The sequence below is a fragment of the Brachyistius frenatus genome, unplaced genomic scaffold, assembly GCF_029030835.1.
Source record: "Brachyistius frenatus isolate BFR_SWC_R1_liver_20210118 unplaced genomic scaffold, ASM2903083v1 Contig_63, whole genome shotgun sequence".
NCBI classification, from domain to species: domain Eukaryota; kingdom Metazoa; phylum Chordata; class Actinopteri; family Embiotocidae; genus Brachyistius; species Brachyistius frenatus.
The window spans coordinates 976,020-1,002,500 of record NW_027210662.1 but is presented as its reverse complement, the minus strand read 5'-3'; the positions used below and the strand labels follow the sequence as shown (position 1 = coordinate 1,002,500).

The window sequence follows — 26,481 nt, the reverse complement described above, 5'->3', positions numbered from 1 at the left end:
CAGAAAACTCCCCGATCCACAACAAGCACTACAGCATGTGTGCTGTGGTGGGGAACAGCGGCATCCTGACAGGCAGCCACTGCGGCCCAGAAATCGACCAAGCCGACTTCGTCTTCCGCTGCAATTTCGCCCCCACGGAGGTCTACTCCAAGGACGTGGGCAAGAAGACCAACCTGACCACCTTTAACCCCAGCATCCTGGAGAGGTACTACAACAACCTGCTGACCATTCAAGACAGGAATAATTTCTTCCTCAACCTTAAGAAGTTGGAGGGAGCCATCCTGTGGATCCCTGCATTCTTCCTTCATACCTCAGCCACAGTTACCCGGACCCTGGTGGACTTCTTTGTGGAGCACAAGGGCCAACTGAAGGTTGAACTGGCCTGGCCAGGAAACATCATGCATGATGTCAACAAGTAAGAAGATCTGATTAATAATTTGTGCACAGCTGAAAGACAAAATAATCTAATTTAGGCATGCTGGAAATTTTACTGGCTGATTTTAGTACAGTCAAAATAAAAGTAAAACTGGAAATCAATCGGGGGGGGGGGGGGGGTCCAGGTGGGTAGGGGAGGGGGGGGGGGTTTCAAGATTGCTACTCATGATTCCTTGCTTTAATCAATAAAACATAAATATATCATATAATATAATATATCATATAAAATATATCAAATTGGTCAATGCAGTAGTGTTAAATAAAAGCTTTGTCCAAATAAAAATAGCCTAAAGAAAAAACACACCTTTTAGCATTTGATATGTGACATTTGTTGATGCACGTATGACAAGGGTCGAAGAAGGAGGTCATGTGATGAAGGTCACGTGATGAAGGTCATTTGACAAAGTATAAAAGTGCTAAAGTCTGAGTAAGATAGGTTGTGGGTGGTTGGAAATCTCTTCATAGATAGATAGACAAGACAGATAGTTACTTTATTAATCCCCAAGGGGAATTTTTTTTTGCTACAGCAGCATCATAACCTATGTAGTTTTTGTGCCTAACACTAACCTCGTGGTTTTGTTTTCCTAACCCAAACCATGTGATTTTCCATGCCATGGCGAGGCAAGACGTCACACTGAACTCAGTATTTCTAAAATGCCGGCAGCAGTAGTGTACGAGTATAATAAAATCGCAGCAAATAATAAAACCCTGACTATACTGTATATGGTACATTAAATGATAAGGGAACTTAGATAGACGAGATAGAGAACATAAAATTATAATTGAGGTCAGATTACAGTGAGCGTTTGTTAAAAGGCGATAAAGGATGAGTCACCGCATTCTACACGAGTTCGATTTAATTTCCGATGGACTAACTTGTCGTTTCCCTCACAGATACTGGAAGACTAAAAACCTCTCTCCCAAACGTCTCAGCACTGGGATCCTCATGTACACGCTGGCCTCAGCCATGTGCGACGAGATCCACCTCTACGGCTTCTGGCCCTTCGGCTGGGACCCCAACACGGGCAAGGATCTGCCTTACCACTACTACGACAAGAAAGGGACCAAATTCACCACCAAGTGGCAGGAGACCCACCAGCTGCCCAGCGAGTTCAAGCTGCTCTACAAGCTGCACAGGGAAGGCGTGATCAGACTCGGCCTGACGCACTGCACTTAAGACACACGGCTGGTGCTGGATGGTTTTAAAGAGGTGACTCTAGAGGCCGTGACCCGCGTACATCAGTTCAGTTCAAACTTTTTTTGTGACACACATGATAAGCATGATAAGTGTTAAAGCAATTTATTATCATTCTGCAAACACACACTCACGTCACGCTGTAATTTCACATGAAGATGTCAGCCTCTCTCGGGTTATAAATCACAGTGTTGTTATTCATTCGGCATATTGTTGTGTTCGGTAATACAGTTAGGACTTTCATGCTGCTCAGTTGCTTCCATTACTCTCCTTTGCATGGCTGCTGGCCGTGGCTAAATAGTTCAAACAGATCAAACGTCTATTTAAACTGTGAAGTCCGCAGGGGATTCAGATGTGGAACCACAAATAGTAAAATCTTCCAGTTCTGCTTGATACAGATTAATTAATCACATTTACAACAGTATACTGATTCTGTACACTGAAATCACTGCCTAATCTCAGGGAAGGAGTTAGATCAGTGTTTTTTTGTAATCAGATTCAATGCCTCAAGAGAGGTGCAGTTCCTGTTTTCAGGCCTCCCCCCCCCCCATGAGGTGTCAGACAATCTGCACTGCTCTGAAAAATGGTATTTGTTTACAAGATATACGTGTGTGTCTTTTATTCTCTGTAGACAGTGTGTGACTGTCCACTACAAATTTTGTTGAGATTCTTAAAATTTTTGGGATAATAATCAACATTCCAACAATAAGCCATAAATTCATGGACAGACGAAAGTACGTTGTCATTACAGTACAGATTTGCAGAAATCGGTATCGGCCTACATTAGGTTCTGAGAACACAAGACAAATATCTTCCAACAAGTCTACAGCCACACTAGCGGCAACATTCAAGTCACACAGCTTCCAAATACATGAAAATAGGCTAATAATTTTACATTAATGATAAAGAAATACCCACTGTGTAAGTTTGTTTCAGGTTTGGTTTACTTTTACAAAACATTAGGTTTTTACTTGCGTGACTTCCATAACCGCAATACATGGCAGTAACAAACTGGGGCAAATGTTGCACCAGCTGTTTGTTAATCCATTACGACAAAGTTTGTGCGTAAAGCATTTCCTATAAGTTTGAATGAACCGCAAGCGAGTTTCAGAATTGAGTTACTAAATCGGATCTTCAGGAAACCCAAGAACTAGTAAAACCACATATTTTTGTACAAATGACAAACAAGATATAAAATGTTAATTAGTGACCTGGAAGTTGTTGCCTTTGGAAAGAGGCGGGCAAGCTGTGTCCTGTTTCATTATGCTGAGCTAAGATAATTGCGAATATATTGACACAATCATTTAGCTCGTAAAGACTTAACGAGCTGTAACATACCTTCCGAATGTAAATGTTTTATTGGTCAGTTTATTGTAAGTGGACAGCATACTCAACTAACTTTAATGTAATGGTGCTGCCAAATGATGTGTAATTTTAATTATATTGTCTCTTTTTTGCAAAATATCATTTTGAAACGATCTAGTTGTCATGTTTACATATTTTTACTGTTCAAATGTGTCAGACAAATTCTATATCATCTCTTTTATCCATCCATCTATATGGATAATAGCATATTCATCAACCGTTCTATTTCCGAGCAGCTAACAGTTGCAGCTGGCGGTTTAGCAGGTGTAAATATTTACTGACAAACTAGTTTGAGAATCTGTAGAACCTGGTTAAGTTAGTCATACTTATATCCACACTAAACAAACACAAACTGGCAAGTTTGAACTTGAACGGCGACAGAAAACTAAACTTAATAGACCATCTTTGTGACCTAAATCATGGCGCTAGCGTGGCTAAAAACATCAGGAAATGCAACATTTCAGACAGAATTTCTTCAATTAATAGCTGCTCTTGAAGTTTACCACTATTTCAATTTCGAAAACACAAAACAAGAGAAAACACTATTTATTATAGAGCTTTTGTTGACTGAAGAAAAGTTATTTATTCATCACAACCATATCAATTTCAATATTTGTGACGTAAAACAGATAAACGAATGAATGTTATACGACTTACTGCATCTTGTATAAAGAGCATGATCCATTTAAATGACATTGCATGTGAGGCACTAACAAATTTTTTTGGCTAGTTTTATACAACCTTTTTGAAGATTGTTTTGAGGGTAAAATTCTGTTCTTTGCTATTGTTTGTATTCCTGACGGTGTATTCCTTAAGAGTATCACTAGTGTCTTTTTATGAGAGATGTTTGAAAGCTAAAAATATAACCACACTGCTCTCTTCCACATGGGACCAAACCTCTACAGATAAACTTAAATATGAACGAGCTTTATTTTTTATAACTGTAGATAAATCTGGGTTCTTAAACAGTCCACCGTATCATGCCAGACCGAAGCAGACCGGGACATCTGGGGCTGAGGACAACTGGACCCAAACAGTGAAAGCTGGCCCCATGACCGTCTCATGACTCGGCAACATGTGCTCCGTGTTGCAAATTCTGGCTTAGGCTGAGCAATGCAGTCATTTACAATTCCCAGAAACATTGTGTGTTTCAGATTTAGCATGGCAGGCATTCGCTCGCCATCCCGCCCCACACAAAACGTTTTTTGTCCGTCTCCGTTGGCAAGATGAACATTTCAGCACAGTTGCGTGTCTCGTCCTCAAATCACAGTGCAGTCACACGACCATGAAAACAAATGTCCAGTGAAAAAGTTTGAAAGCCAAATTTTGGCCATTTAATTGATGTCATAGATGTGTAGAAATAATGATGTAGTCCCTTCATTAGGAATGTGTAGTAGGCACACCAAAGACCATGTGTTCAAAGTAGAAATAATAGAGATTTATTAGGAGTTTTGGAAGCTGTAACACAGCTAACACCAAGAAATCCTTTTTTTAATTTTTTTTTTTTTTTATGTTAAATTTGATGTTGAATATCAGTTTTTGTGGCACCTGCCAAAGTAATGTGTTGGATTTTGTGACTCCATGAATGTCCTCCTTTAGATTGATTTCTTTAACTGGCTCTGACATGAATGCTGGACATTTTCCTTCTCCAATAGGATGCTCCTAACATTGAAAAATCAATGCATAGAATGTGTGTAAAAGATAACGACGCTAACAAAGCCTGTGAGGATTGTAATTCCAGTCAGTATAGCTTTTTGTGCATTACAGTACGTTTGAATGATTAGACAGCGACATGCATAACCTAAACATAAAATGTTTTTTTTTTCAAATGCAGCACTATACAGGATTTGTTCCAACAACCCTTTAACATTCTTGTACTTGTGTTCGATCTGCATGGTACCTTTGTTCCATAATGCATAAAAAGCTTGGCCGCTTATGTACATGTCCTATAAAAGTCATAAATCATATAAGGGACTTTGCTATCTAGGTTGTTCAAACAAAAGCAATCATCCATGTAAGAAATGTAATCATGTCTTAAATGTTTTTTTGATTATACTCCATGATAAATATACATTATGTGCCTGCATATTCCTTCCATCAATGCCTCAACGTGTTAAATAAAAACAGTATTTTTGTCTGATATGACCCACTTGAAGATGATGTTTGACTCTTTTGTTTCTTAATTACAACCCAGTTTTTATGACAGTACCTACAGTCTTGTGAAAAATAAGGACAGCACATGGAAATAGTTGTCTTTTTTGACATATATAGACAAGAAAACATCCTCTAGTGCCAATAGATGAAATAGGACCATGAGGCAAATGAGCTTTTTCAGTCATTTGGTCCTGCCCCCTTTAGCAGAGTTAACTTCATGTTTTTTTTTCAGTTGTTTTAACATCGGCTTGCTGAAATGTTTGACCACTCTTCGATGCAAAATTTTTCAGTTGTAAGATGTTTATGGGTTTTTTTGTGTTTTTTTTTTTTCATGTACAGCCTTGTGAAAGGTCGGTAAGATGCCCAGTCCCTCAGGTAGAGAAGAAACAGCAAACACTTCCACTACGGTTGGTTTGAGGTTCTTCTCCTGAGAAGCTGTCTTTGGTCTGCGCCAAACATGTCCACTGTGACCATGGCCAAACAATTTTCTTTTTTTCAGAGCCTTTTATTAAAAAAAAAAAACCTGTGTTTTGTCTGCATGTTCTTTTTGGACAACAAAAGATTTTTCCCATCATGACTCTCATACATTTGTCTCTTTCTGATTGTAGCTGCGTGCACTTTGACACCATCAGATCCAGACGTGCCTGCAGGTCCTCTGATCAGGGTCAGACAAATGGGGAATAGTTTGAAATCTACACCACATGTAGACAGACTCATAAGCATCTACAACCTTTTTATCAGAAGGCCTTGGAGAGCTCTTTAGCTCTTAGCATGATGACATCACACACTTTAATTTAAAGACAATACCAGACCCTGGATGCCAGAGGTTCAAATAAGACAGGATACACCTGTCACTCCCTGAAGAGCTTCTTATCACTGGCCCCTAATCTGTAACCCCTGATTCTAATTGGGTGGATTTGAGGATGTGATAAATGTAGGGGTGTACTTAGTTTTTCCATATGATTGATCTGTATTTCTTATTTTTTTTAAAGATGAAAATGACTATAAAATGTCAATATATGTATCATTTGTTCGAGTAAGTCACCTTTAAGGGGCACTTTTTCAAAGAGGGTCAAGTGTTTGTCCAAATATGTCAAAAGATCCAACAGTTGCCTGGGGATGTTCCTACTTTTTCGCATGACTGTATTTTCACTTAATAAATTAAGTCAAAGTGACCAGATTTCCAAAGTTCTACTCTCCTCTTGAATAGATAGATGCATGGATGAATGGATAGATGTCGGTTAATTTCAGGATCTGAAATGTCTCACCTATCATGTCAAGCTCCAGGTAACAGTACCATCTAAATGTGAGAGGAGTGGCTGCTGGTGGTAACATCAGCAGGTGGTAACATCAGCAGGCGCACGTACGCCTGACAGGGGCCTCCTCCACTTCATGGCTGGTTACGGGGCTGCCGTTGGGTTCAGTGCTGGGGCCCCCGTATGTGCTCTGCTCCATCCTCTTCATCACCAAGTCCAGCAGGGTGGTCACGGCATGGTCCACATCGACACCCGTCACCGCGCTCGTCTCAAAGTAGGGGATGCTGAGGAGAAAAGAAATGTGTCTTGAATGTGGACATAGAAGAAACATTAGTGATTTTTCTTTTGAATCAGGGTACCGCTAAATCCGTGTTTGGCAGCCTTTAAAAATGAGCAGCATGCACTCGTCACTCCTATGAGAGTTTGTTTATCCCTATAAGTGAGCACTTAAACCAAAAACCTTTCTTTCATTGTTTATTTCATTGCATTTCAGAGACCTGAGGATGGAAAACGGTTCACTATTTAAAAAATCCAAAATGAGCAACAATCTCATTTTATATGAGCAGATTTAGGGAGAATATCAGGGCAACAGGGGTGAAAATAGTTAACTAGCACCATCTTGTGGGCAACTGCTGACAGAAGTGGGACTTGGGCAACTTATTTACAGTTCAGTCTCCTCAAAGTGTTTAAAAAACAAATTCAAATGATACATATTTAACTCATTATGAACTTGTGGGAAAAAAAACAACAACCGGCATACAGAAGTGTCAGTCGAAACTGTTCAATATAAAATATGATGTATCTTTGATATATCTTCAAAACAACCTTTATCTAACCAGGTTAGCTTTGAGGTTAGCAACCTCTTTTTCAAGAAGGACCTGACCATGATGGCAGCATTTCCACTTTTGGACACAGATCCAGGCCAAAATAAAACTATATTAAGTGGTAACACATGAAGATTTAAAGAAAAAATATTCCTGAAACAACAATCAAAATGAGGAAAGCTAAAACGAGCTAAAAACAAAGATGATTAGGAAAAGATTCATTAACCAGTTTAAAATAGTCGATGAGTATTCAAGCACAAGAAGTTATCTTGTGTTTACCAGACAAATTGGAAACGGTGATCACACCTACACTGATTCACGAGTTGTTGATTATTAGTTTGGAAACAGTGTATTTCAGTTTATAACATTTGTAATGTAAACAAAATAATGGCAGCCATTTTGAAGTCTGGCCAGTTGACAGAATTTCTGCGTAATGTGTAGGAATATATCTTAATTATATTGAATGAAGCTTTAAATCACTCTTTATGACATGTTTTTACATAATAGAATAGGATGACATTATTGTGACCCTTCTTTATGAGTGCAAGCTTATTCTTGTTCTGTTCAGGGTCACAGCCAAAGCAAATGTACAGTTCACCCTGAGTTAGTGGGAGAAGCAGTAGTAGATGGCGGCAAAACAGGGAACCAAAACCTCCTACATCTCTCATCTCCACTGTAACTAGTAAACAACAGTATGTATGTGATGCCTCACCCGTATCTGTCGGCCAGATCTCTGGCCTGTCTGGCGTGAACATCCCTCAGATCCCGGAGGTCTGCCTTGGTGCCCACCAACACCACATCTGGGCTGTCACAGTACGCGTTGGCCTGTAGCTGACCTGAACCAACACAGAGGAAGTCAGTTGTACCCGCAGCACGCATGAGCAAAACTAAAATCGAGCATTAGTCAGGGTTATCACTGATGCAAGAAAACATATCTGCAGCAGAGCAGACAGAGATGACACGTACTCATCCAGTTCCTGACGTTCAGGAAACTTTGCTGATTGGTCAAGTCGAACATCAACAGGAAGCCCATGGCATCTCGGAAGAAAGCTGTGGTGAGGCTGCGAAACCTGAAGACATGCAAATTTTCAGACACGCTAGCAGGTTCACACTGAAATGTCTCAGCAGCTGCTGGATAATTTGAAGACATTCACTGTCCCCGGAGGGTGAATCCTCCTGGTTTGGTGATCCTTTAGAGTCCACATCAGCTCGAGGGTACTTCGGTTTATGACCAAAGACCAGAAGAACTTAACAACATTCTCCTCAGCTCGACTTTGCGTTTAGTGATAACTGGAAAATGTTTGTATGCTAACACACTAAACTCAGACATGGTAATCTCAAAGCAGAACTGTGCCAGAGTCGAGCCTCAAAGTCCAGCTTTAAGTTTTGAGGCTTAAAAATGTCTCTATAGGACACACATACATAAAGAGAAAATGATAAAGTGCTTTTATAATCAGTTCAATAAGTTGAAAATAGACACTCCAGCCCTTTTTGAATGTTATTGTGTCTTTAAATTGTGATTAAATGCCAATTTCTTTGTACCCTACTGGTTACCAGGCCAGTGCGATACTCAAACAAGTCACTAGATAGCGCACAGTGCACAAGAGTAACGTCACGCTCTCTTAGAGGCAAGAAATGCAGAATAAATCCTGCAGTTGAGCTGTACACAAGCTTAAGTTTCTACACACAGCTGCAGGGTTTATGAACACACTTCTCTCTTACACCCACCAGGACGGGGAAACGCTAACATGCCTGCAGACTATATTAATTCAATTATTCTGATGTTATTCGTTTCTGGTTTCAGAAAGCCGTACCGGTCAATTCAAGTCACTTGCTTCCAGTCCATCTATTCTCAGGTTATAATTTGTTGGTGGTATTAGTGTGAGCTGATGTTTTAATATTACAAAGAATTGCTATGGTAAGAAATTCAGCTTGGAGACATTATGACTTTGAATAAACACGTCTAAATTGTCAAATATACAATGAACATGAGTCCAGACTGACCTCTCTTGTCCTGCTGTGTCCCAGAGCTGAAGGTGGACTTTGAAGTTCCTCTCAGTCGTCCCATCAGCGCCTGTCCCCGTGTACATCTGAACCAAACCACACATCTCAATTATCTATCCAAAGAACTGAAAATGTACTTCACTGTTTGTTTTTTTGTTTCACTTGTTGGGAGATTTGTGCAGATAAGGCAAATATGTCCCAGACAGCTATAGGTTTCGGGGAAACAGGGAATAAAGCAATTTTGTAACTGGCTTAAGAGATCTACTTTATAAGGGACAGATAAAATGTGAACATATCTGCACTGGTAACAAAATAATACCATATCCTCCTTTTATTTATTTCCTGACTTTGGCCAATTAGTTATAAAGATCACTCATCAGATACTTATAGTCAAAAGTTGTTTTAATCTTAGGAAGCATTATCCTGGATTACTATTGTAAACAAGGATGACAGACATTAAAATCCCCTCACTAAAAATCAAAGATTAGATCATCTAAGTCAGAGGGAGAGGCTCCACAAAAACAACCACTTAGACTTCTTATTGCTGTGCAAAAAGATTGGTAGCAATATTAATTCACAAAACATTTCAGTCTATGTGCAGAAAATATATATTAGGATAAGATATGTATCATTTAAAGTTCAAATAGAAAAGATAGAAAAGAGAAAAATAAGTTGATAATCTCTCTACATAACATACTCGGTGCTTCACTCACCACTCTCTTTTCCCTGAAGTCAATGCCCACTGTGGTTGTGAACTTGCGGTTGAACTTGTTGTCGGTGTACCTGTAGAGGAAGGTGGTCTTTCCCACCCCGGAGTCCCCCAGTGCCAGCAGTTTGATCAGGTAGTCATAGTCCCAGTCAGCCATTGTGCAGCTGAGCACTGAACCTGCCACAGAATTTAACTCACAGTACAATGCTCTGCTGGTTTTCAGGAATCATGTACCGAACTATGAGCGTTAGACTGAGTAAATGAAAGGTGACTCAACCGGAAAAGAAAAGTGAAATTCTTCCACCTAAACTGTATTTTTCAGTCTGAATCTGCAGGACCATCACAGTCTTAGCGGGATGTCATGACTCCCCTCTCATTAGGTGCTGATCAGAGGGACTAGCACATGACTGCAGCTGGCTTCCACATGAGCAGTCAAATGCCTCTCCGGAGTTTTCTCAGAGTTTTCTTTGCAAAGAACGGGGCCTGTTTGGCAGACAGAACTCCTTTTATTGACGTTAAGGGCCATGGGCAGACAGCTCATCACTGTGTGACGCTGCTCAGGTCACTGCGGTGCTTTGGTTAGACTCCCAGCATCACCAAGATAGGCCAATAAACACAGTATGGAAAATCAGATTTGGTTATGCACAATGGTTAAGAGGGAAACAAATATGTCTGCTGTTCAGTTTATGTCTGTTTGCTGGCACAATTTTAGCGGGTACTGAGAGGCAAGACATGTGATACAAGCATGAAATCTGGACTTATTCCCCTTGTGTGTTATTAATAATATTCTAATCGGCAGAGAGAGGAGAGGCTGAATAATCAAAATGCAGCAATCATTGCATTTACCTGACAAAACACACAAAAGATTAACAGTCAAACAGGACTTTGGTTAATTCCTAAAATAGCAACTGACTCAAAGACGTCTCCTCATCAGACATGACATGAACCTTTGAGGTCTTACCAGTCTAGCTGCAGGAAGTGCCAACGTCCATTCAGAGGCTGCTTCACTCGTCCTTATTAAATAAAATACCTCCTATCATGACGCATTGGCACACTGTATGCCCTGAACCTTTCCCCCTCACCCCTCTTCCATGTGATCCAGGGAGGAGTTTCAGGCCTGCGAGACCTAAGCAGGGCTGTGCTTACAGACCTTGTGTTTTCGGCTGATTTCTCATGAGGGGAAAGAAAAAGGCTTTTTGAAAACCGGATTGTGTCCACTGTTAAACAAATAATTACTGTGGATTTCAGTGAAAATCACCCAAACAAGGAGTGGGCCCAACTTCCAGAGGCTCAATCAAATAATCCTGCTGACTATATACAAATAATTGTGAGTATTGTGTTCAGATGAATTGATGAAATTAGGTCACTTCAGGTTCCTGACCTCCTTCTACACCAGAGGTCTCCAACCCGTCAGTCACGAGCTACCAGCAGCTCGCCACCCATTTCTAAAACATTGTTTACCACACACAGACTTACTTGGTTGGGCCGCCCAGGCATACTGATGGCAGCCCAAGAATATGTGATAATCAATTTCAGCAATTTTTTTATCCATTTTTTTAACCCGTCCGAGAGAACGACGCTATCAACACAATCAGTTAAGGAGTGGACAAACTCCCGTCGCTCCCTTCGTCTGTGTCTGCTCTGCACCGTGTCAGTGCAGCAGAGGTTGAGCGCTGAGTGAGACACACAGAGATCAGAGGACAGAAACTGCAAAGCGCCCGCAAAACACAGCGAAGACTTTCACACTAAGCTGGAAAGAAATGGGTGCTCATAAATTAGGTAAATAAGATAAATACATTATTTTCTGACTCAAACCCAAGATTCATCTTTAAGACTGCAGTTTGTTAAATGCCACGAATTAGCTTAATCATTGCTAAGCCCATATATTGATCAGTTAATGCTAATTTTCTTTTTTTACAATGATGTTTGCTTATTTTTGTTAGGATGTTTTTTAGATTTCCACCCTGATATTTGTTAATTATTCTGCTGTGTGTGTGTGATGCATCAGAAATCAGACCCTGACTAACTGGAACATTTTATCTGTAAACAACTCAATGCTGCTTCTATAAAATTTCTATTAAAGCAGACATTATTACTTCTTTGTGTCATAAAAATAGAGGATTCTATCAACTGATGTCTAATTCAACAAAAAGAATTTAGAAATTAATGAATTATCCATAAATAAACAGGAAATTAGAAAGTATTTCATTATTTGAAAATTTTAAATTTGAAAAGGGTAATTATTAAAATGATTATCAATTCATCCATCAAATATATAATCAATAAATTCAATTACTTAGTGACCATTCATGGATTAATTCAATCATTTGTAAAAATCTGTCAAATTAGATATCAATTAATTGAATGTTTCATTCACATTTGACTGATTCTATATATTTGTGTAGCTGTTTTTTTTTTATTGTTAATTCACAGCAGTGACAGAAAACTGTAGTGTTTCTTTATATTGTTCTCATCAAACAAGAAAAACTCAGCAGTAAGAAATAAGAGTTTGTCTTAATCTTTAGCAGAACTAACTTCTTAACGTCCCTCTTTATTTAACTGGGTTTAAAATACTTGAACAAATTGTTTGCCTGACTGCCTTTTCCTGCCGTCTTTCTCTCTTTGGTCATGGAGCTCCTCCCTGGTTTCCTGGATGAAGGAGTCTTCAGGACCGGCTTCTGCTGCTTCCACTCGGACATCAGCTCCCTTTGAACATCCGGCGGAAGCTGAGAAAACACCTCAGGGTCCACATTTCCCGGGAACCCACAGTCAGAAGACCGGAGGAATGACAGGCTCCCTTCTGCTGGAAGTGCACTTGTGCCCGCAGGCCACCGGGGATTCTCAGTGGTCGTTCCGTCAGACGAATCCAACTTATTTGCAGCCTCTTTTACGCCTTTATTACTTTGTGAGTCTGCAAAGGGCTGTGGACACTTGTTGTTTGATATGTGGGGGACATCAGCGACTGATTGGCTGGTAAAAGTGCTGGAAAGTGAGTGTACATAGGCAGGAGATAACAGTTCCTTCTGGATGTCTTCTGGAAGAAGCCTAAACATCTCCAGGTCATAATTCGGTGGCAGTCGATATGTTTCAGTGTCATTTGTTTCACGAGGGTCGCACCCCGCTGCGACGCAGGACGCTTTTTGAGTCTCTTCTACAGCAACAATAGAGCTTTTTTTTCTTGTGAACCCTTGTAATGCTGCCTCAGAGCTACAAGAGCTTTTGGTGGTGAGCTGCCTCTCGTGTTGAGTCATCGTGCTGTGTGTGCTCATCTGATGATCCAAGCAGTCGGCACTCTGAGACGACTCATCCTATTGGAGAATCAAAGAGGAGGGGCATTCATGATTTTAGGAAATTCAGAGTACAAACATAGTCTTTCCAAGAAGGGAAACTTTGTATCACGTAGCAGCACAGTGTGACATAACAAGGCAGATCAAGAGCTCTTCAACATAATGTCTCCCAGAATCAGGGTTTCTGCTCACCAAGGTAACTTAAACACCTTTCAAAACCGTTTTAATACTAAATGAAATGAAATCTAAAATCTGTGTTGCTAATAGAGCCTAGAACTATTTATTATAATATTTTTTCAGCATTTTTCTGCAGCATATGAGTCTCCACCAACCAGTTAAAATGCATTTCACATCCACATCTGTTGAGACTCATATCATACATTTGTAGTAAAAACTTTGAAGCAGTCCTCACATTTGTTCACGTGCTTGGTCAATAAAACGGTTTGAAAGGGGACAACTTGCTGCAAAGAAGCTTCAAATCCTAAAACGTGGATGCTTCACAGACATCTTCAACTCATCAGCACAGAAGATCTATCCAGTCAGCTCAGTCTCTGGATGGACACCCACAATTAGCATCACAACTATTTGACTAAAGGCAAAATGTAGTGACAATCTCCCTTCAGTTATAGTGTTGAATCATGGCCACAAAAATAGTTTTTGCAGAACAGTTTGATGTCACAGTTAAACTGACCTTTCACTTTTTGTATATTAAAATGTCCTCACTTCATAATGTCATCCTGTTAGATATTTGTGTAAGATTTTGTCATAATTAGCATATAGATTCTTGGGTTACTGCCACAGACATGTTTTGGGAGGTCACAGTGACCTTTGACCACCTAAATTTCATTAGTTAATCCTTGAGTCCGAGGAAACGTTTGTGCCAACTTTGAAGAAATTCCCTCAAGGCTTTTTTTTATATATATATGTTTAAGAGAATAGGACAAATGGACAGATGGACTTTCTGATGATACAAAATCATTATGCCAATGAAAATGAAGGAATTCATTTGAATTTTGGCTAAAATCAACATCTGCCCATTATAAGGCTTTTTAACACCCTCTAAAGCCTTTTTTAAACTTTACAAGACCTGCAGAGAGGCTGATGAAATTAAGATAACATTATCAGAGAAGTAATAAGAAGCCACATCATACAGCATTACTTCACTGTACTACCTGGGTCTGTGATGAGAAGATTTGTGTTTCTTTGGGAGACATTCTCGGTGTGAAGAACGACGTTATGGAGCCCTTCCCGCCGACAGCAGCTCCTCTGGACAGCAGATTACTGAAGCAGACGTTAATGAGGGTGAGGTGGAAGGCGGCGCTGCTGTCCACCATCTTGTTGAAGAGCTTCATGGCGATCGGGACGAGCTGGACCACAGCATCATCACTGTTATCTGTGAAGACATTAAAGAAAATGATGCTTTAATGGCAATTCAATGAGCAGAGATGAATTCACTACCTTAACAAAGAATGTTAAAAAAATCAACCAAAAATAGTAATTTTCAAAACAAATTCAAGAACTTTCTCCACATTTTGTTTCACCAAATTCAAGGACTCAATATGAAGTTGACATTATTAGACATTACAGAGGCGTACGTTAATATAATGCATCTAGACTTGTAGATACACTACGACCTGGATTACTGAGGCTTCTTTCTTCTCTGTGATTTTGTGTTAAGTTAAAGTCTGAAATCAGTGATTTAATGGATTTTAAATCGGTTACTGAAAAAGACCCAAACCTGAACAAATTAGACAATAATCTTTTCATGCATCCATTTACAGCACCTTTATTATTGATCTCCAGGAAATCCTAAAAATCGCCAGGCCAACAATCATAGTGATCAATCGCCCTACAGACGACACAGGTGAATATACTCTCGGATATTTTTCATGGCAAATGGAAATCCCGACAAAACCTCTACATTGGTCATCCTGAGCTCATCCTGAGCGACAGTACAGAGTGCTCCCTGGTCCACGAGCGTACCAGAGGTGATCTTCTGTCCCACGTGGTTCGGGATCGGGCACTGACGGCTCTCTCGGCTGAACCACTTGTTGGTCGCTGAGTATCTCCGGATGGTAAGCCGGAAGGTTTGAGGCTGCCTGCTGTCTTTGCGCATCCTGGTTTTCAAACGTAGTCATAAAGGTTAGATTCAGATAGTCATGCTTTAAAACACTACAACGATAGATTGGCACTGGCCCCGACCTCTCCACCAAACTGCCCAGGAGTTGTTGAATCTTCTCCAACACTTCTTGGGTTGAAGACATTTTTTTGAAGGAGTCTTCATCACTGAGAGACTGAAACATAAAGAGGACAATTAAAGGAGTTTTCCAGTAAGGGCTCACATTAGACCGATTAAAAACAGAAGGACCAGTACTATATGTGGATTTTCATACAGCAAAAAAACATCTTTCATTCAACTCTCCCTGGATTCTCATTGGCTATTTCCTTCAAAACCCATACATGTTTCTTTTAAAGGCTTTATGTTAAATCTCAAACAGTGATAACTCACTTGATTTGATCAGGATTATTCTTTTAACTCAGGGAAACACTGCCACAGCTGAAGAGAATACACAGGCCGAGTATTACTGAACTAAAACCTTTACCACTTACTGGCCCACCTACAGGCCAAGTAGTCAAAGTATACATCGTTTGAAAGCACAAAGATCAGGATTCAAAAGGTCTAAGCCATTTCAAGATACTAATACTAGAGCCCGACCGATACTGGATTTGTGGGGCTGATGCTGATATTTGGGTGAAAAAAAAAAAAGTCCAATATCAAAATCAGGCAAAATTCTTCATACAAAGGACGGTGAATGTTTCAGATCGGTTGAGTGTCCCTTAAAGAACTTACATATACTCGAAATGGACAATGTTTTCTGCCATCCTCATGAGTTTACTGATCTGTACCAGTCCTAGCTTACCTGAGGGGCCCCAGAGGAGGTTACAGGAGAGTCATCCACACCAAGGGCCAGATTCTTCAAGCGCTGACCACTGGGAGCTCCAAACTCTCTCACCAAGTCATTCAGCGGGAAGAGCTGTAGGTCTCTCACGCTGACCAATCCCAGGGCTTGAAGCCTCTTGGCAGTTTGGTGACCCACCCCTAAGAAGAGATGATGGGATCATAAAGTCAGGGTTACCTGATACGAGTAACAACGACACATCAAAGGGCTAAAAAACAATATTGCTCTTCAAACACAATCTATACCTTTGGAAAACACAACAGTATCTATTTCTGTTCGCTTTTGCACTAAAAGATCTACTGAAGATGAACTTTTCTTTAGAGCGTGTATACCTGGTATTTTGCGGAGACTACTTAGGCAGCCCATGATGTCGCTGACGTTCTCTGGCAGCAGGATGGTTTGCTGGTTGGGTTTGAAGGTGCCCGAAACCAGTTTGGCCAGCAGCTTGTTCGTGGCGATGCCAGCACAGCCAGTCAGGCCCAGTTTGCTGTGGACAGCTTCTCTGAGCTCTGCTGCAATGTGAGAGCCTACAGCCAACCTCGGGTGATCACAGGCTTTCACATCTGCGCCTGAGCAGGAAAAGAAACAACAGAAATGTGTCATATTTATGAGTGTGAAAGATTTTCGCTCAGTGGGAAACTGAAAGTGCCATACAAATATCTCACAGGTTTTGTCTTCTTTCACAAGTCATTTCCCACATTTCATGAGCCAGATGTGAAGCCCCACACCACAGGCGCAAAGGAGACTTACTGAAATGATTGTAGACGTGTCCTTTAAACGAAAAGCTGTCAGACTCCATTGTCTCTGCTAGCCTCCTTTCTACCATCTCTGTGACGTCCATGAAGTTTTCATCAAAACCGAGCCTTTCCACCGGACAGTAGGACATCAGCAGCTCTGGACGGTGGACAAAACAAGGTCAAGCAAGGTGAGCGCAGAAATTAAAAAAATATGTTGGCTGAAGAAAACATTAACTTCATTTCGTTTTTAACAACCATAAGAGAATAGTAACATGTTGTTGCACTAGTTTGTGTGTGTAACTAAGGAGAGCAAAGGCAATAGGAATAGTACAATTCAAGCAAACTGTGAAGTTTTTACAGTTGAGTCTGAGTTAATATGCAAACTACCTTGTTTTGCATTGAATTCTGGCTTTTAAAGTCATTGTCACTGGACAAATGTATATTTTCTAAGAGCCTGACATAAAAACGTGATGTTTTGTTTGTTTTACAGTGATTTTTTTTTTTTAGGGAGCTCAGTTATTATCTGTTACTTAACATACTTCCTGTGTGAAGTAACTTCATGTCACGTGTCACTCAAGAAAACTCCCCACTTAGCGGCAAATGGACACAATGAGGTGGACATGTCTCTATAAATGTTTCTCCTTCCTACCTGTCATTTTATAGGACATTTCTCTGTAGTGTGTCAGGTCTTCTCCTTTAACCAGCACCAGCTCAGGACATTTCTCTTCAGCATCAATCACAGACATCAGCTTGGTGACACCCCGCTCCCTGGCCACATAGTTACAGGTGACTATGATGTATTTCTGCTGAATACCTGTTGATATAAGAAGCATTTTGGGGCTTTAACAGATCACATCAACTTGAATTGTTGTGCCTCGGGGGATGTTTTGTCGTGAGTCAGTTTACCTAAAGGGACTTCTCTCAGTGCTGGGTTTCTGATCATCTCCACCTGAGCATAGAAGCAGTCCAGGTCGAAATGCAGAATGACTCTGTGTGCAGGTCCTGGGGTCTTATTGGCACTTTGTCCTGAAACAAATGTTTTACATACAAGAATGACCATTTCTGCATGCCAAAACGAAAGCCAAAAGCAAGTGTCCGGTTTCGGACAGTTTCCCAGCTGAAGTCTTCACACTTTACCAGCAGCAGCAGCAGCAGCAGCAGCAGCGGGGCTGAGAGCTGCTGAATCCACGAAACTGTTCTTCCATTCGGTTTCATCCTCTTCCATCTCCGCCTCGCTGCTATCCATTTTAAACGACGCAATTATACGAGTTTAGTAGCTTTTAATGAGCTCGACAACACTACTGTTGTTGTTGTTGTTGCTGCTGGACTGTTTCGTTCCCTGCGAGACCCCATTCAGTTTTGTGGAGCAGCGCCATCTGCCGAGTTGGAGGTGTTACTTGCAGCACAGCAACCAGCCTCACCGAAATAAAAAAAATAAAAAAAGCCTTAACGGGTTATATTTACACGGTGATTAAACTAATCTAGAATAATGTAAACGCTATCTTCTTAAAACTATATTATTCAGGGTTATTTTTTTTCCCCCGTCTCGCGCACTGAGCAGAGCCTATATATATATGGGACTGACGTCACCTGGGGCTCAGTTGGAGCTGGGCCACGTTAATTAATTAAACCGAGCATTGTTAAAAGTGTCTTCTTTGCCAATGTTTTCCTCTTCTGGTCTGTTTTCTGATATAAATTGTCCTTTCGCTCGGCGTGAGCTTTGTGAGCGGCCTCATTGTTTGTACAAACATGCCTCAACTCAATCATCGATCATGGACTTCACAGGTCAGTGTTTGAGGTTTGCTCCCTGCAGCTACCAACTACACCGGGTGTGCACGATCTCGCCGGTTTACGTATTACAAAGTTTGAATTGTACCTGGGCTACATGTTGCAGTTTAAATATCACAACCTGCTATTACTTCAAAGTAACGTGGGTTAAAAGCTTAAATGTAGCCACATATAAATGCTGGCTATAATCGCCCTAAAGTTGAATGGTATTACACTTTCTTTGATCATAATTTAGCCACCGTTCTGTCTGGATCCCTCTAAACCGATCAATTAAACAATATACAAATTAAGCGCATTTGCGGGTCCAATATTGTCAAAACAAGGGGAGGACTTCGTATTTTTTTTTTTTAAAGATTGTTGTCATCGATGTGCAGTAATCTGCTATTTTAAACGTAAAAGCATTGAAAAGCACAAGTAATTTATTCATATGTTTAAAAAAAAAAAAAAACCGATTACAAATTGTACAAAAATTATAGAAGACCATCCTTCCTCACAGCTTGTTCAATAACACTAATAAGTCCTATTTCATATTCCTGGTGATCAGGGGTCCAAAAAGGCAACGTGTACGCTGCTGCTGGAGCACCAGGGGATGATGACACCAAAGACTACTGCCTCCATGAGCTGGAGCGGATCAACAAGGAGATTGAAACTGTAAGGCACGAGGTGGAGCAGGAGCAAAGGCGACTGTCACGCTACCAGACGATACAAGCAGACAGCAGAAACAATGCACCCGTTTCCAAGTGTGTGACGACGGGTCAACATTTAGACAGAAGTTCTTATGGACTGCCTTCATTCACAGACTTCGATAAGACACACGCCCGACCGAGGAAGTACGTGGTGGACAACTCAAAACCGAGGACTGATTTGGAGTATGACCCTCTGTCCAACTTCTCTGCTGACTTGCGGTCTTACAACTCGTCAGGCAAAGAGCAGAAAATGAAACACAGTCAAGATTTAAAAAGAGCCAGAAACGATTGTGACCAAAAGGATCCAGCCTCGCATCAAGCTAAATTTTCCCGATCGCCATCTCCAGAGCCACTTGATGACTCCAATGAGGACGGTGTCCTGATTATTGATGTCCCCCCGTCGCCTGACAAAACGAGAGGTCAAGCTCTGCTTGATTCTCTGCAGCTGCACACGACAAATGCTGAGACGTTCAAGGTCGCATCTCCCTCTGCAACAAGGGTCGATACAAGTGAAGTTTATTGTGGTGTTGAAAGCAATCGAGATCTACCTACTTTTAATGAGTACAAAGAATGTAAAAATGTAGCGCTTGACGGGAGTGTTTTTGACTTAACTGAATGTTTAGAAGACCTTAGAAGTGAATGTCAAAAGCTGAGTACTGGTTTCCAGTCTACTGAAACAGTAATGGAGAACATCTCTGAACCTGTAAGTCTTCCCGCCACCTCAGAACAACGAGATCCGAGTTTGAGCGACCCTCGGTGCGAGTTGACCAGTGGTGATGAGAAAATGAATCCACAGCAGCCACCAAAGAGTTCCCTGTTTCACAAAGCTCCAGCTGCTAACTCGCCACGCAGGCAACACACCAGGCAAGACGAGCCGACTCACAACAGGGCTCACTGGCCTCTTCAGCAACCTGCGACGTCATCGGTGCCCGGCAGCCAGAAAATGTCCAGCAAAAAGCCCGAAGAGGTCCAGGGGGAAGCCGCCATCGACCGTACCTCACCTGTGAGATACCAGCAGCGGGCAGAACCAGCTTCAAGCAGCAGCCACTCTCAACCTTGCCATGTTTCATCAACATCTGTCAACACACATTTGACTGCCAGAGTTGAATCATTATCTGAACTCGCTGAGCAGCTTTTGGAGATGGCAGAAAACGAAGAGGTGATAATTATCAGCTCCGACGACGAGCTGTCAGACAGTGACACGATGGAAGAGTGCTACAGGATCTTCATGGAGGCAAACAATGAGGAAAAGGGAAATGAAGATTATCCCGACGTGTCTGTAAGTACGCCGTACAAACTCCACGTCCACGAAGAAGTGTCTCCAACAATGTCAATATTTTTCCCTCCTCTTTGTCATTTTTAGATTGAAGCAACAGATGTGGCGGAGAAGAAAGTTAACGTCACACCAGAAGCATTGGCAGGAAAGAAGAGGGTGGCTCATGAAGCCAAACTCACAGAGGTACATGCTACGAACACATGACATGACACCCCGATCTCCTGGCTCAGAATCAGGTTCATCCCGTATTTAGGAAAATATCATTTCATTTTAAGTGCATTTTTCATTTTCCTCCTGCATTCAGGAGCCAGTGGCTAAGATCAGACCTCAGCCCCAGGTTTTGGTGCCCCTACGTGGGCCAGCAGCATCAGGATTTGGCTCCCGGCCCCCGACCACTTCTAAGATCCAGCAGGTTCAGCAGAGAGCCTCCATGATGTCTGCTGCAGTCAAAGGCGGTCAGGCTTTTGTTTCCTCCAACTGTGAGAAGATACCAGAGAGCCACAATTCACCTTCTGCGTTGACTCCAACCTCTGAAAACCTGCACGCTGCTCCAGCGCAAAATGGTCAGTAGTAGATGAGATTCGTTTGGATCTTTTAGAAATACCAGTTAAAGTATCAACTAACATGAAATATTTTGTGTCATTGACAATTTCCCACAATAACACACCTTTCCTGCCTTCGTATACTGTAGCAGCATTTATTCCCTTTTTTTTTTTTTTTTTCTATCTGCATTTGCAATTTTGTTTGTCTGATTCTGCAGCTTGCCTGAACTACATTTCTTTGGGAACTGCTGTGATTGAAGTGGGCAACAACTTGCACTTAATCCTCCCAGACGGCGCCTTCCCTCTGCCTGTTACTTCCACTTCCAGCCCAGTTACTTCAGTGTTAACTCCAATCAGTCAAGCGCACACGAGCGCCTTTAAACAAACCTACCATCCACCTGCAGTTACCCTTGTGCAAAAATGCCGCCCAACAGCACCTGTGCTCATTCCTGCTCCAGCACGTAAACCTTCACCGACTTCTGCTTTGACATCTTCAACTTCAAGTCCAGCTGCTTTCATGGCTCCTCCAGCTCCTGTCCAGGCTGCACCTAAAGTAAGAAGTACAAAAATACACCTGCGTTTCTGCTATTTTTATAGACTTGATTTGAACAAAATTTGTATCTTGTACAAGTTAAAAATGTTAATAACATTAAGCGATTTATTTTTTCTTCTTTCAGTCAGTGCCTGCAAAACGTAAAGTGAAGCAGCAGTGTGATGCTCCAAAAGACAAAGTGCCCCATGATATCCGTCAGCGTTACATCAACATGTTCACAGAGGAGTTCCTCAAAACATCCGCCAATGTTAATGATGCCTTTGAAAAGGTAATCATATGCCACTGAATGTTCTCATCACTGTCAAACTCCCGTGTGGATGTTTATTCTTCTCCCTGCTGTTACTGCTGACAGGCCCTCGTTGAAGAGAAGACTGTGTACAATCGCAGTATGAACAAACTCAAATATCTGAGTGTCGCTGTAAATGCACTCAAGAGGCTGAAGAACCAAAGTGCTGTTGCTGCTAAAGGTGAGAATGTGCTCTTCATGAAAAGAGTCAACAAAGCGGATGCAACGCAACAATTAGTTGAGTTTAATACATTTATTTTTTTCTGGTCAGAACAAAATGAAGTCGAGAGCCAAAGATTTAAGGGCAACATATCATTTAATCCGAAGAAGTTTAAAGGAAATGGTGAGACAATTAATATTATTATTATATCTTTTTTTTCTTTTAAGAGCACACATCATTTAACTCATATTTTGACAGCTTCTCAGTGTTTTGGTTTTTCACACAGATGACATGGTGTTGTATGAGAGTTTGAAGGATTATATTTTGACTGATGAAAGGCTCATTGAGAGCAACTATCCTCTCCAGCACCCAGAGAAACGAAGCTGTGCTGCTCTGTTTGCTGACAATAAGAAAGTTAACACGGACCGTAAGTGAAAAAGATCACACTCCAACTGTACTCACTGCTATTCTCATGTACTTTCACTAGAGGGCGCACTTACCTGCCGGGCTTGTAGTCGGGGTTCTGTCTCGGCACATTTCCCTTTGATGATGAGCTTTTTCTGTTTTCTTGGTAAAAGCCCTCAAGAGGATCTGCTGTCGATGTGGGGCGACGTACTCTGTGAGCCAATCAGGCAAACACATTCGCAAGGAGGAGTGCAACTACCATTATGGGAAAGGAGTTGAGAAAAGAGGTGAGCAACCAATCTACCAACTATTGTTCTGATTAAATGTTTTATCGTTTGGTGTATAAAATATTTACAGATTGGTTTCTTTTGATTGTCTAATTGTTGAAGCTCTATGCACTCACCGAGCACTTTATTAAGAATACCGTACTAAGACAGTCTCGGGCCTCTCTGTGCTCTTAAAGAAGCCTCCAGATGCGATACATGGTAAAGATTCAGGATCATTTGTAATATTTTGAAACTATTACAGTGCCGGGGGGAGTGGAGACCCGCTACAGCTGCTGTGAAGGAGTCATGGGGGCCCCTGGATGTCAGGTGTTTCAGGTACGCTGCACAAAGTTTGAGAAATTTCTTTAAACTTTTTATTCAACGGGACCAGTTTGAGTTCTGATTATTTTTGTCTCGTCTTGACCAGTTGCATGTCCATGATGCCCTCAGCCTGGATGGGTTCGTGTCTACCGTCCCCAGACGTCCTTCGGACACCAGCTGTCCCGGCGTTTACTCCTTAGATTGTGAAATGGTGACGTCAGATCTTTTTAGGGGCTTAGTTTTTAAAATCTTCATGTCTTCATGTTAACTCACTTGTGGAAGTTTTGTTTGAATATGTCATTAATTAAACTTCTGACCATAAAAACCGAGTAGCACAGTAGAAATGAGCTTAGAAAACTGAAAATGAATTGTTATTCTGTAACTTCCTCCTATGTTACTGGATGCAAAATGATTACTGCATAGCTGTTCAGCTTAATGCGACGTATTTTGTGGTAATGTTTGTCTTAATAGTGTTACACCATTCATGGTCTGGAGCTGTCCAGAGTGACGGTGGTCAACTCAAGTCTTCAAGTCGTCTACGACACCTACGTCAGACCGGATAATGAAGTCATTGACTATATCACCAGGTAATGTCATTATTTACTTCACACTCACATAACCTTTTGGTAATGATCCAAATCTGATCAACTGTTCTCTCCACCATCTGAAAGGCAATAGTGTTTTGCGGTACATTACGAGCAGTTACTGATTGTTACTAAAACGGGATGAAAAAAAAATAAAAATGAAGGCAACAGTGCAGCTACTGTGTTTACGTGTGTTTGAATCCGTCAACAGGTCCATTGATAGCCTGTGAAATACTTCACTTCTGTAGGTTTTCAGGCATCAGTGAGGAGGATGTGAAGGGAAACCACACCTCCCTCAGAGAGGTCCAAGAGACCTTGTTGAGCTTCATCAGCAGCGACACCATTCTGGTTGGACATGGCCTGGAAACAGACCTCTGTTTACTGAAGGTGATTACAACAAGCTTCTCAACATTTTGCAGTGCTGCTGTCACATTTGTCACTTGCGACCCTGCTTTAATTGTCTTATACAGGTGATTATAAAAATGTGGATTTTTGAAAACGGAACAAGTGTGTTATATAACAAGAGCTTTGTAACACAAAGCCCAGTCACCTTTCCACGTAACCCTCTGCCTGTCATTACACAAGTGTTTCTTCTGCATAATTCATGTTATCATGGATTCATTCGAGTGTTATGTTTTCTGTTCATATTCTTCTTTTTATTAACAATTTTTTTTTTTCAACAAAATATAATATACTGACAAAGCTTTCAACAGGATCACCTGGAAATGTTCTATACCACTACTGATACCTTGACTTTGATACCGGTTCCTGAACAATAGTTTTTTTGATACCATAATATAAAATCCATGTCAACAAAAAGAAAATTACATTACACGTTACAGTACACGCGTTTAGTTCTTTTTTTTTCAGCTCCTTGGCATTTTTACATACTGAAAGCTCTTTCACAACATTATGAGCCTGATGAAATGGAGCCATGCTTGTGAGCTTGTCTTTGACATTTTATTTTACTCCAATGTGATCCACGCTGTAGTCAAGTCTCACAAAATACAACAGCACACATGACCCCCGTTTCAGGGTTGATTATGCTGGGTTTTTTTTTTTCTGCATACGTCTTCAAAGTAACATCAGACAGCCAATCACCAGCATAGTTGATATTGGTACAAAGATGATGCAGTCTTATTGCAGTGTTTCCTACAGGTTGAGATTTCACTTGGGTGGGTGGCGTGGTGTGTGACTGATGTGATGCAGAGCTTTATGCATTTAGAGGAGCGGAGTGTAACACGGGATGTTTTCTGTAGCAACAATTTACAGTTGTCCCCACACCTCATATGGCTTTCAGTAGATGCTGGTTTGGTGGCTGCGCAAAGAGAAGCCTCTCGTGCTCACCGGTGGAGTTTAATTATCAAAATTTGTTACCAAATGACGAATCATTTTTTTGGACTCACTGGTGTTCAGTGCCATAAAAGTATCAAAGTTCGGTACCCAAGCTTGGTATTGAGGTGGCCCCATTTTTTCACATCTTAATGGCCAGTGTAGTGACATTAATTTAAATGGGTCATGAAAAGGGACAATATGACTTCACAATCACTATTGGGTGATCGAGAAATCGTTGCAGTATTTGTAGATGACTTACTTATTTTAAATTTACATGTCACACTGTTTTAAAGCTACATTAGAAAACTATCAGCTTCAATAACTACATTATGATAAAATATGACAAATGCAGAGGGTGGTGAGTGGTCACACTTTGAAACTACATCCTGCTTTTGTTCCTACAGAAAAGTGTCTACCAAATAAATGTACAGCAATGATTGACAAACATGAGGGATTTCCCCTCCTGCTAATTAGCACGCAAACTTCATGTAGTAGTAATCATGTTTATATTTCTCTCTGTTGTGAAGTCCTCAAGTATTTTTTTTTTCTACCCCAGTACAACTGGTTTCAAGTTGTCATGATGCTCGACAGACTGAACCCCAATAGAGACCGGAAATCCACACCTACTGCCGATCATTAAGCTTGTTTATGACCACAGAGTTATATTCACCTTCCATTAATAAGAACTTCAGATATCTCCCTCTTTACTGTAGTTGCTCCACGGGAAGGTGGTAGATACATCAGTGGTCTTCCCCCACCGTCTGGGCCCCCCTCACAAGCTGACCCTCAACAACCTGACAGCTGAATACCTCAGGAGGATCATCCAAGAGAGTGGTGGGTCACCACTGTACCCGTGTCTGTTTTTGTTCATTTCAATCAAAGTCTGAATCCAAATAAAGTCAAATCACAATTATACTTGCATACATACAAAATCAAGTGTAAATTTCACCATAACATGTATTTGAAGCAGTATAATAGATCTATTGCAGAAAATGTTGACTGTGTAAACTTAATGTATGACTGTTTCTCCCAGTTTGTGGCCACGACACCGCAGAAGATGCTGCTGCCTGCATGGAGCTTCTGCTGTGGAAGGGCAAAGAAGATGGCAAACTGAAAAAATGATGGAAATAAAACAAAATTATTCTCACAGTGTCCTTACATGAAAAGACACATGGAGGGCTGTTTATGTTTTTTATTTTTATTTGATTACATTACTTGATGTATGTTAATATAATTTCTGTATATGACATTTTGATTTGAAGCACATTTGTCCATAACCTGTAATGGCAGTGTTGTGTGCTGAGAAAACCTAAATGGGTGGGTTGTCATAAGTGTTTTCAAAATAAAAGCACA

The 26,481-nt window shown here is 41.0% G+C and overlaps 4 protein-coding genes across 6 annotated transcripts in view; 2 read left to right on the top strand and 2 right to left on the bottom strand.

Annotated features, from left to right (window-relative positions):
• The window catches only part of LOC138625546 (alpha-N-acetylneuraminate alpha-2,8-sialyltransferase ST8SIA3-like), a 7,667-nt gene extending 2,532 nt beyond the window's left edge, over window positions 1–5,135 (top strand). Inside the window, exons 3-4 of the mRNA XM_069706541.1 lie at window positions 1–415; window positions 1,330–5,135. The exon at window positions 1–415 is cut by the window's left edge and continues 143 nt beyond it. Coding sequence (XP_069562642.1) covers window positions 1–415; window positions 1,330–1,612 — 698 coding nt within the window. The 3' untranslated portion in view covers window positions 1,613–5,135. The remainder of the gene's footprint in view (window positions 416–1,329) is intronic.
• Window positions 5,136–5,234: 99 nt separating this feature from the next.
• On the bottom strand, window positions 5,235–12,052 carry LOC138625550 (ras-related protein Rab-27B-like). Its single transcript, XM_069706545.1, has 5 exons — window positions 9,947–12,052; window positions 9,234–9,319; window positions 8,196–8,299; window positions 7,942–8,065; window positions 5,235–6,689 (listed from the first exon to the last, which is right to left on the bottom strand). The coding sequence occupies exons 1-5, from the start codon at window positions 10,097–10,099 to the stop codon at window positions 6,500–6,502; spliced, it is 657 nt and encodes a 218-aa protein (XP_069562646.1). The 5' UTR covers window positions 10,100–12,052; the 3' UTR covers window positions 5,235–6,499.
• A 194-nt stretch (window positions 12,053–12,246) lies between these two features.
• poli (polymerase (DNA directed) iota) lies at window positions 12,247–18,271 on the bottom strand. Of its 3 annotated transcripts, none has more exons than XM_069706526.1 (10): window positions 18,064–18,271; window positions 17,833–17,952; window positions 17,576–17,740; window positions 16,940–17,083; window positions 16,522–16,758; window positions 16,151–16,329; window positions 15,432–15,523; window positions 15,213–15,346; window positions 14,402–14,622; window positions 12,247–13,250 (listed from the first exon to the last, which is right to left on the bottom strand). In XM_069706526.1, exons 1-10 carry the CDS (start codon window positions 18,170–18,172, stop codon window positions 12,498–12,500), a joined length of 2,154 nt encoding a protein of 717 aa, XP_069562627.1. In that variant the 5' UTR covers window positions 18,173–18,271; the 3' UTR covers window positions 12,247–12,497. The 3 variants fall into 3 exon arrangements, with proteins under 3 accessions (XP_069562627.1, XP_069562628.1, XP_069562629.1); XM_069706527.1 differs by having other exon boundaries at window positions 17,833–17,949; window positions 18,067–18,271; XM_069706528.1 differs by having other exon boundaries at window positions 17,833–17,949; window positions 18,070–18,271.
• Window positions 18,272–18,587: 316 nt separating this feature from the next.
• LOC138625570 (RNA exonuclease 1 homolog) lies at window positions 18,588–26,450 on the top strand. Its single transcript, XM_069706575.1, has 17 exons — window positions 18,588–18,711; window positions 19,259–19,636; window positions 20,126–20,403; window positions 20,533–20,679; window positions 20,764–20,859; window positions 20,981–21,239; window positions 21,437–21,558; window positions 21,896–22,039; window positions 22,124–22,238; window positions 22,504–22,644; window positions 22,796–22,909; window positions 23,151–23,224; window positions 23,316–23,420; window positions 23,681–23,796; window positions 24,042–24,180; window positions 25,842–25,962; window positions 26,162–26,450. The coding sequence occupies exons 1-17, from the start codon at window positions 18,588–18,590 to the stop codon at window positions 26,248–26,250; spliced, it is 2,562 nt and encodes an 853-aa protein (XP_069562676.1). The 3' UTR covers window positions 26,251–26,450.
• The last annotated feature ends 31 nt before the right edge of the window (window positions 26,451–26,481 follow it).

Excerpts from the sequence above, each read along its gene's own strand:
- LOC138625550 (XM_069706545.1), bottom strand. The coding sequence starts at position 10,099 with ATGGCTGACTGGGACTATGACTACCTGATCAAACTGCTGGCACTGGGG. Across the intron at positions 9,320-9,946 it reads ACTTCAGGGAAAAGAGAGTG|ATGTACACGGGGACAGGCGC; the intron begins GTGAGTGAAGCA and ends GGTTTGGTTCAG. Across the intron at positions 8,066-8,195 it reads GAACGTCAGGAACTGGATGA|GTCAGCTACAGGCCAACGCG; the intron begins GTACGTGTCATC and ends GTGTTGGTTCAG.
- poli (XM_069706526.1), bottom strand. The coding sequence starts at position 18,172 with ATGGATAGCAGCGAGGCGGAGATGGAAGAGGATGAAACCGAATGGAAG. Across the intron at positions 16,759-16,939 it reads ACACGTCTACAATCATTTCA|GCGCAGATGTGAAAGCCTGT; the intron begins GTAAGTCTCCTT and ends TTTCCTGCTCAG. Across the intron at positions 14,623-15,212 it reads GGGACAGAAGATCACCTCTG|ATAACAGTGATGATGCTGTG; the intron begins GTACGCTCGTGG and ends ATGTCTTCACAG.
- LOC138625570 (XM_069706575.1), top strand. The coding sequence starts at position 18,588 with ATGTTTTCCTCTTCTGGTCTGTTTTCTGATATAAATTGTCCTTTCGCT. Across the intron at positions 21,559-21,895 it reads CTTCCAGCCCAGTTACTTCA|TCAGTGCCTGCAAAACGTAA; the intron begins GTGTTAACTCCA and ends TTCTTCTTTCAG. Across the intron at positions 23,797-24,041 it reads GTCATTGACTATATCACCAG|GTTTTCAGGCATCAGTGAGG; the intron begins GTAATGTCATTA and ends TCACTTCTGTAG.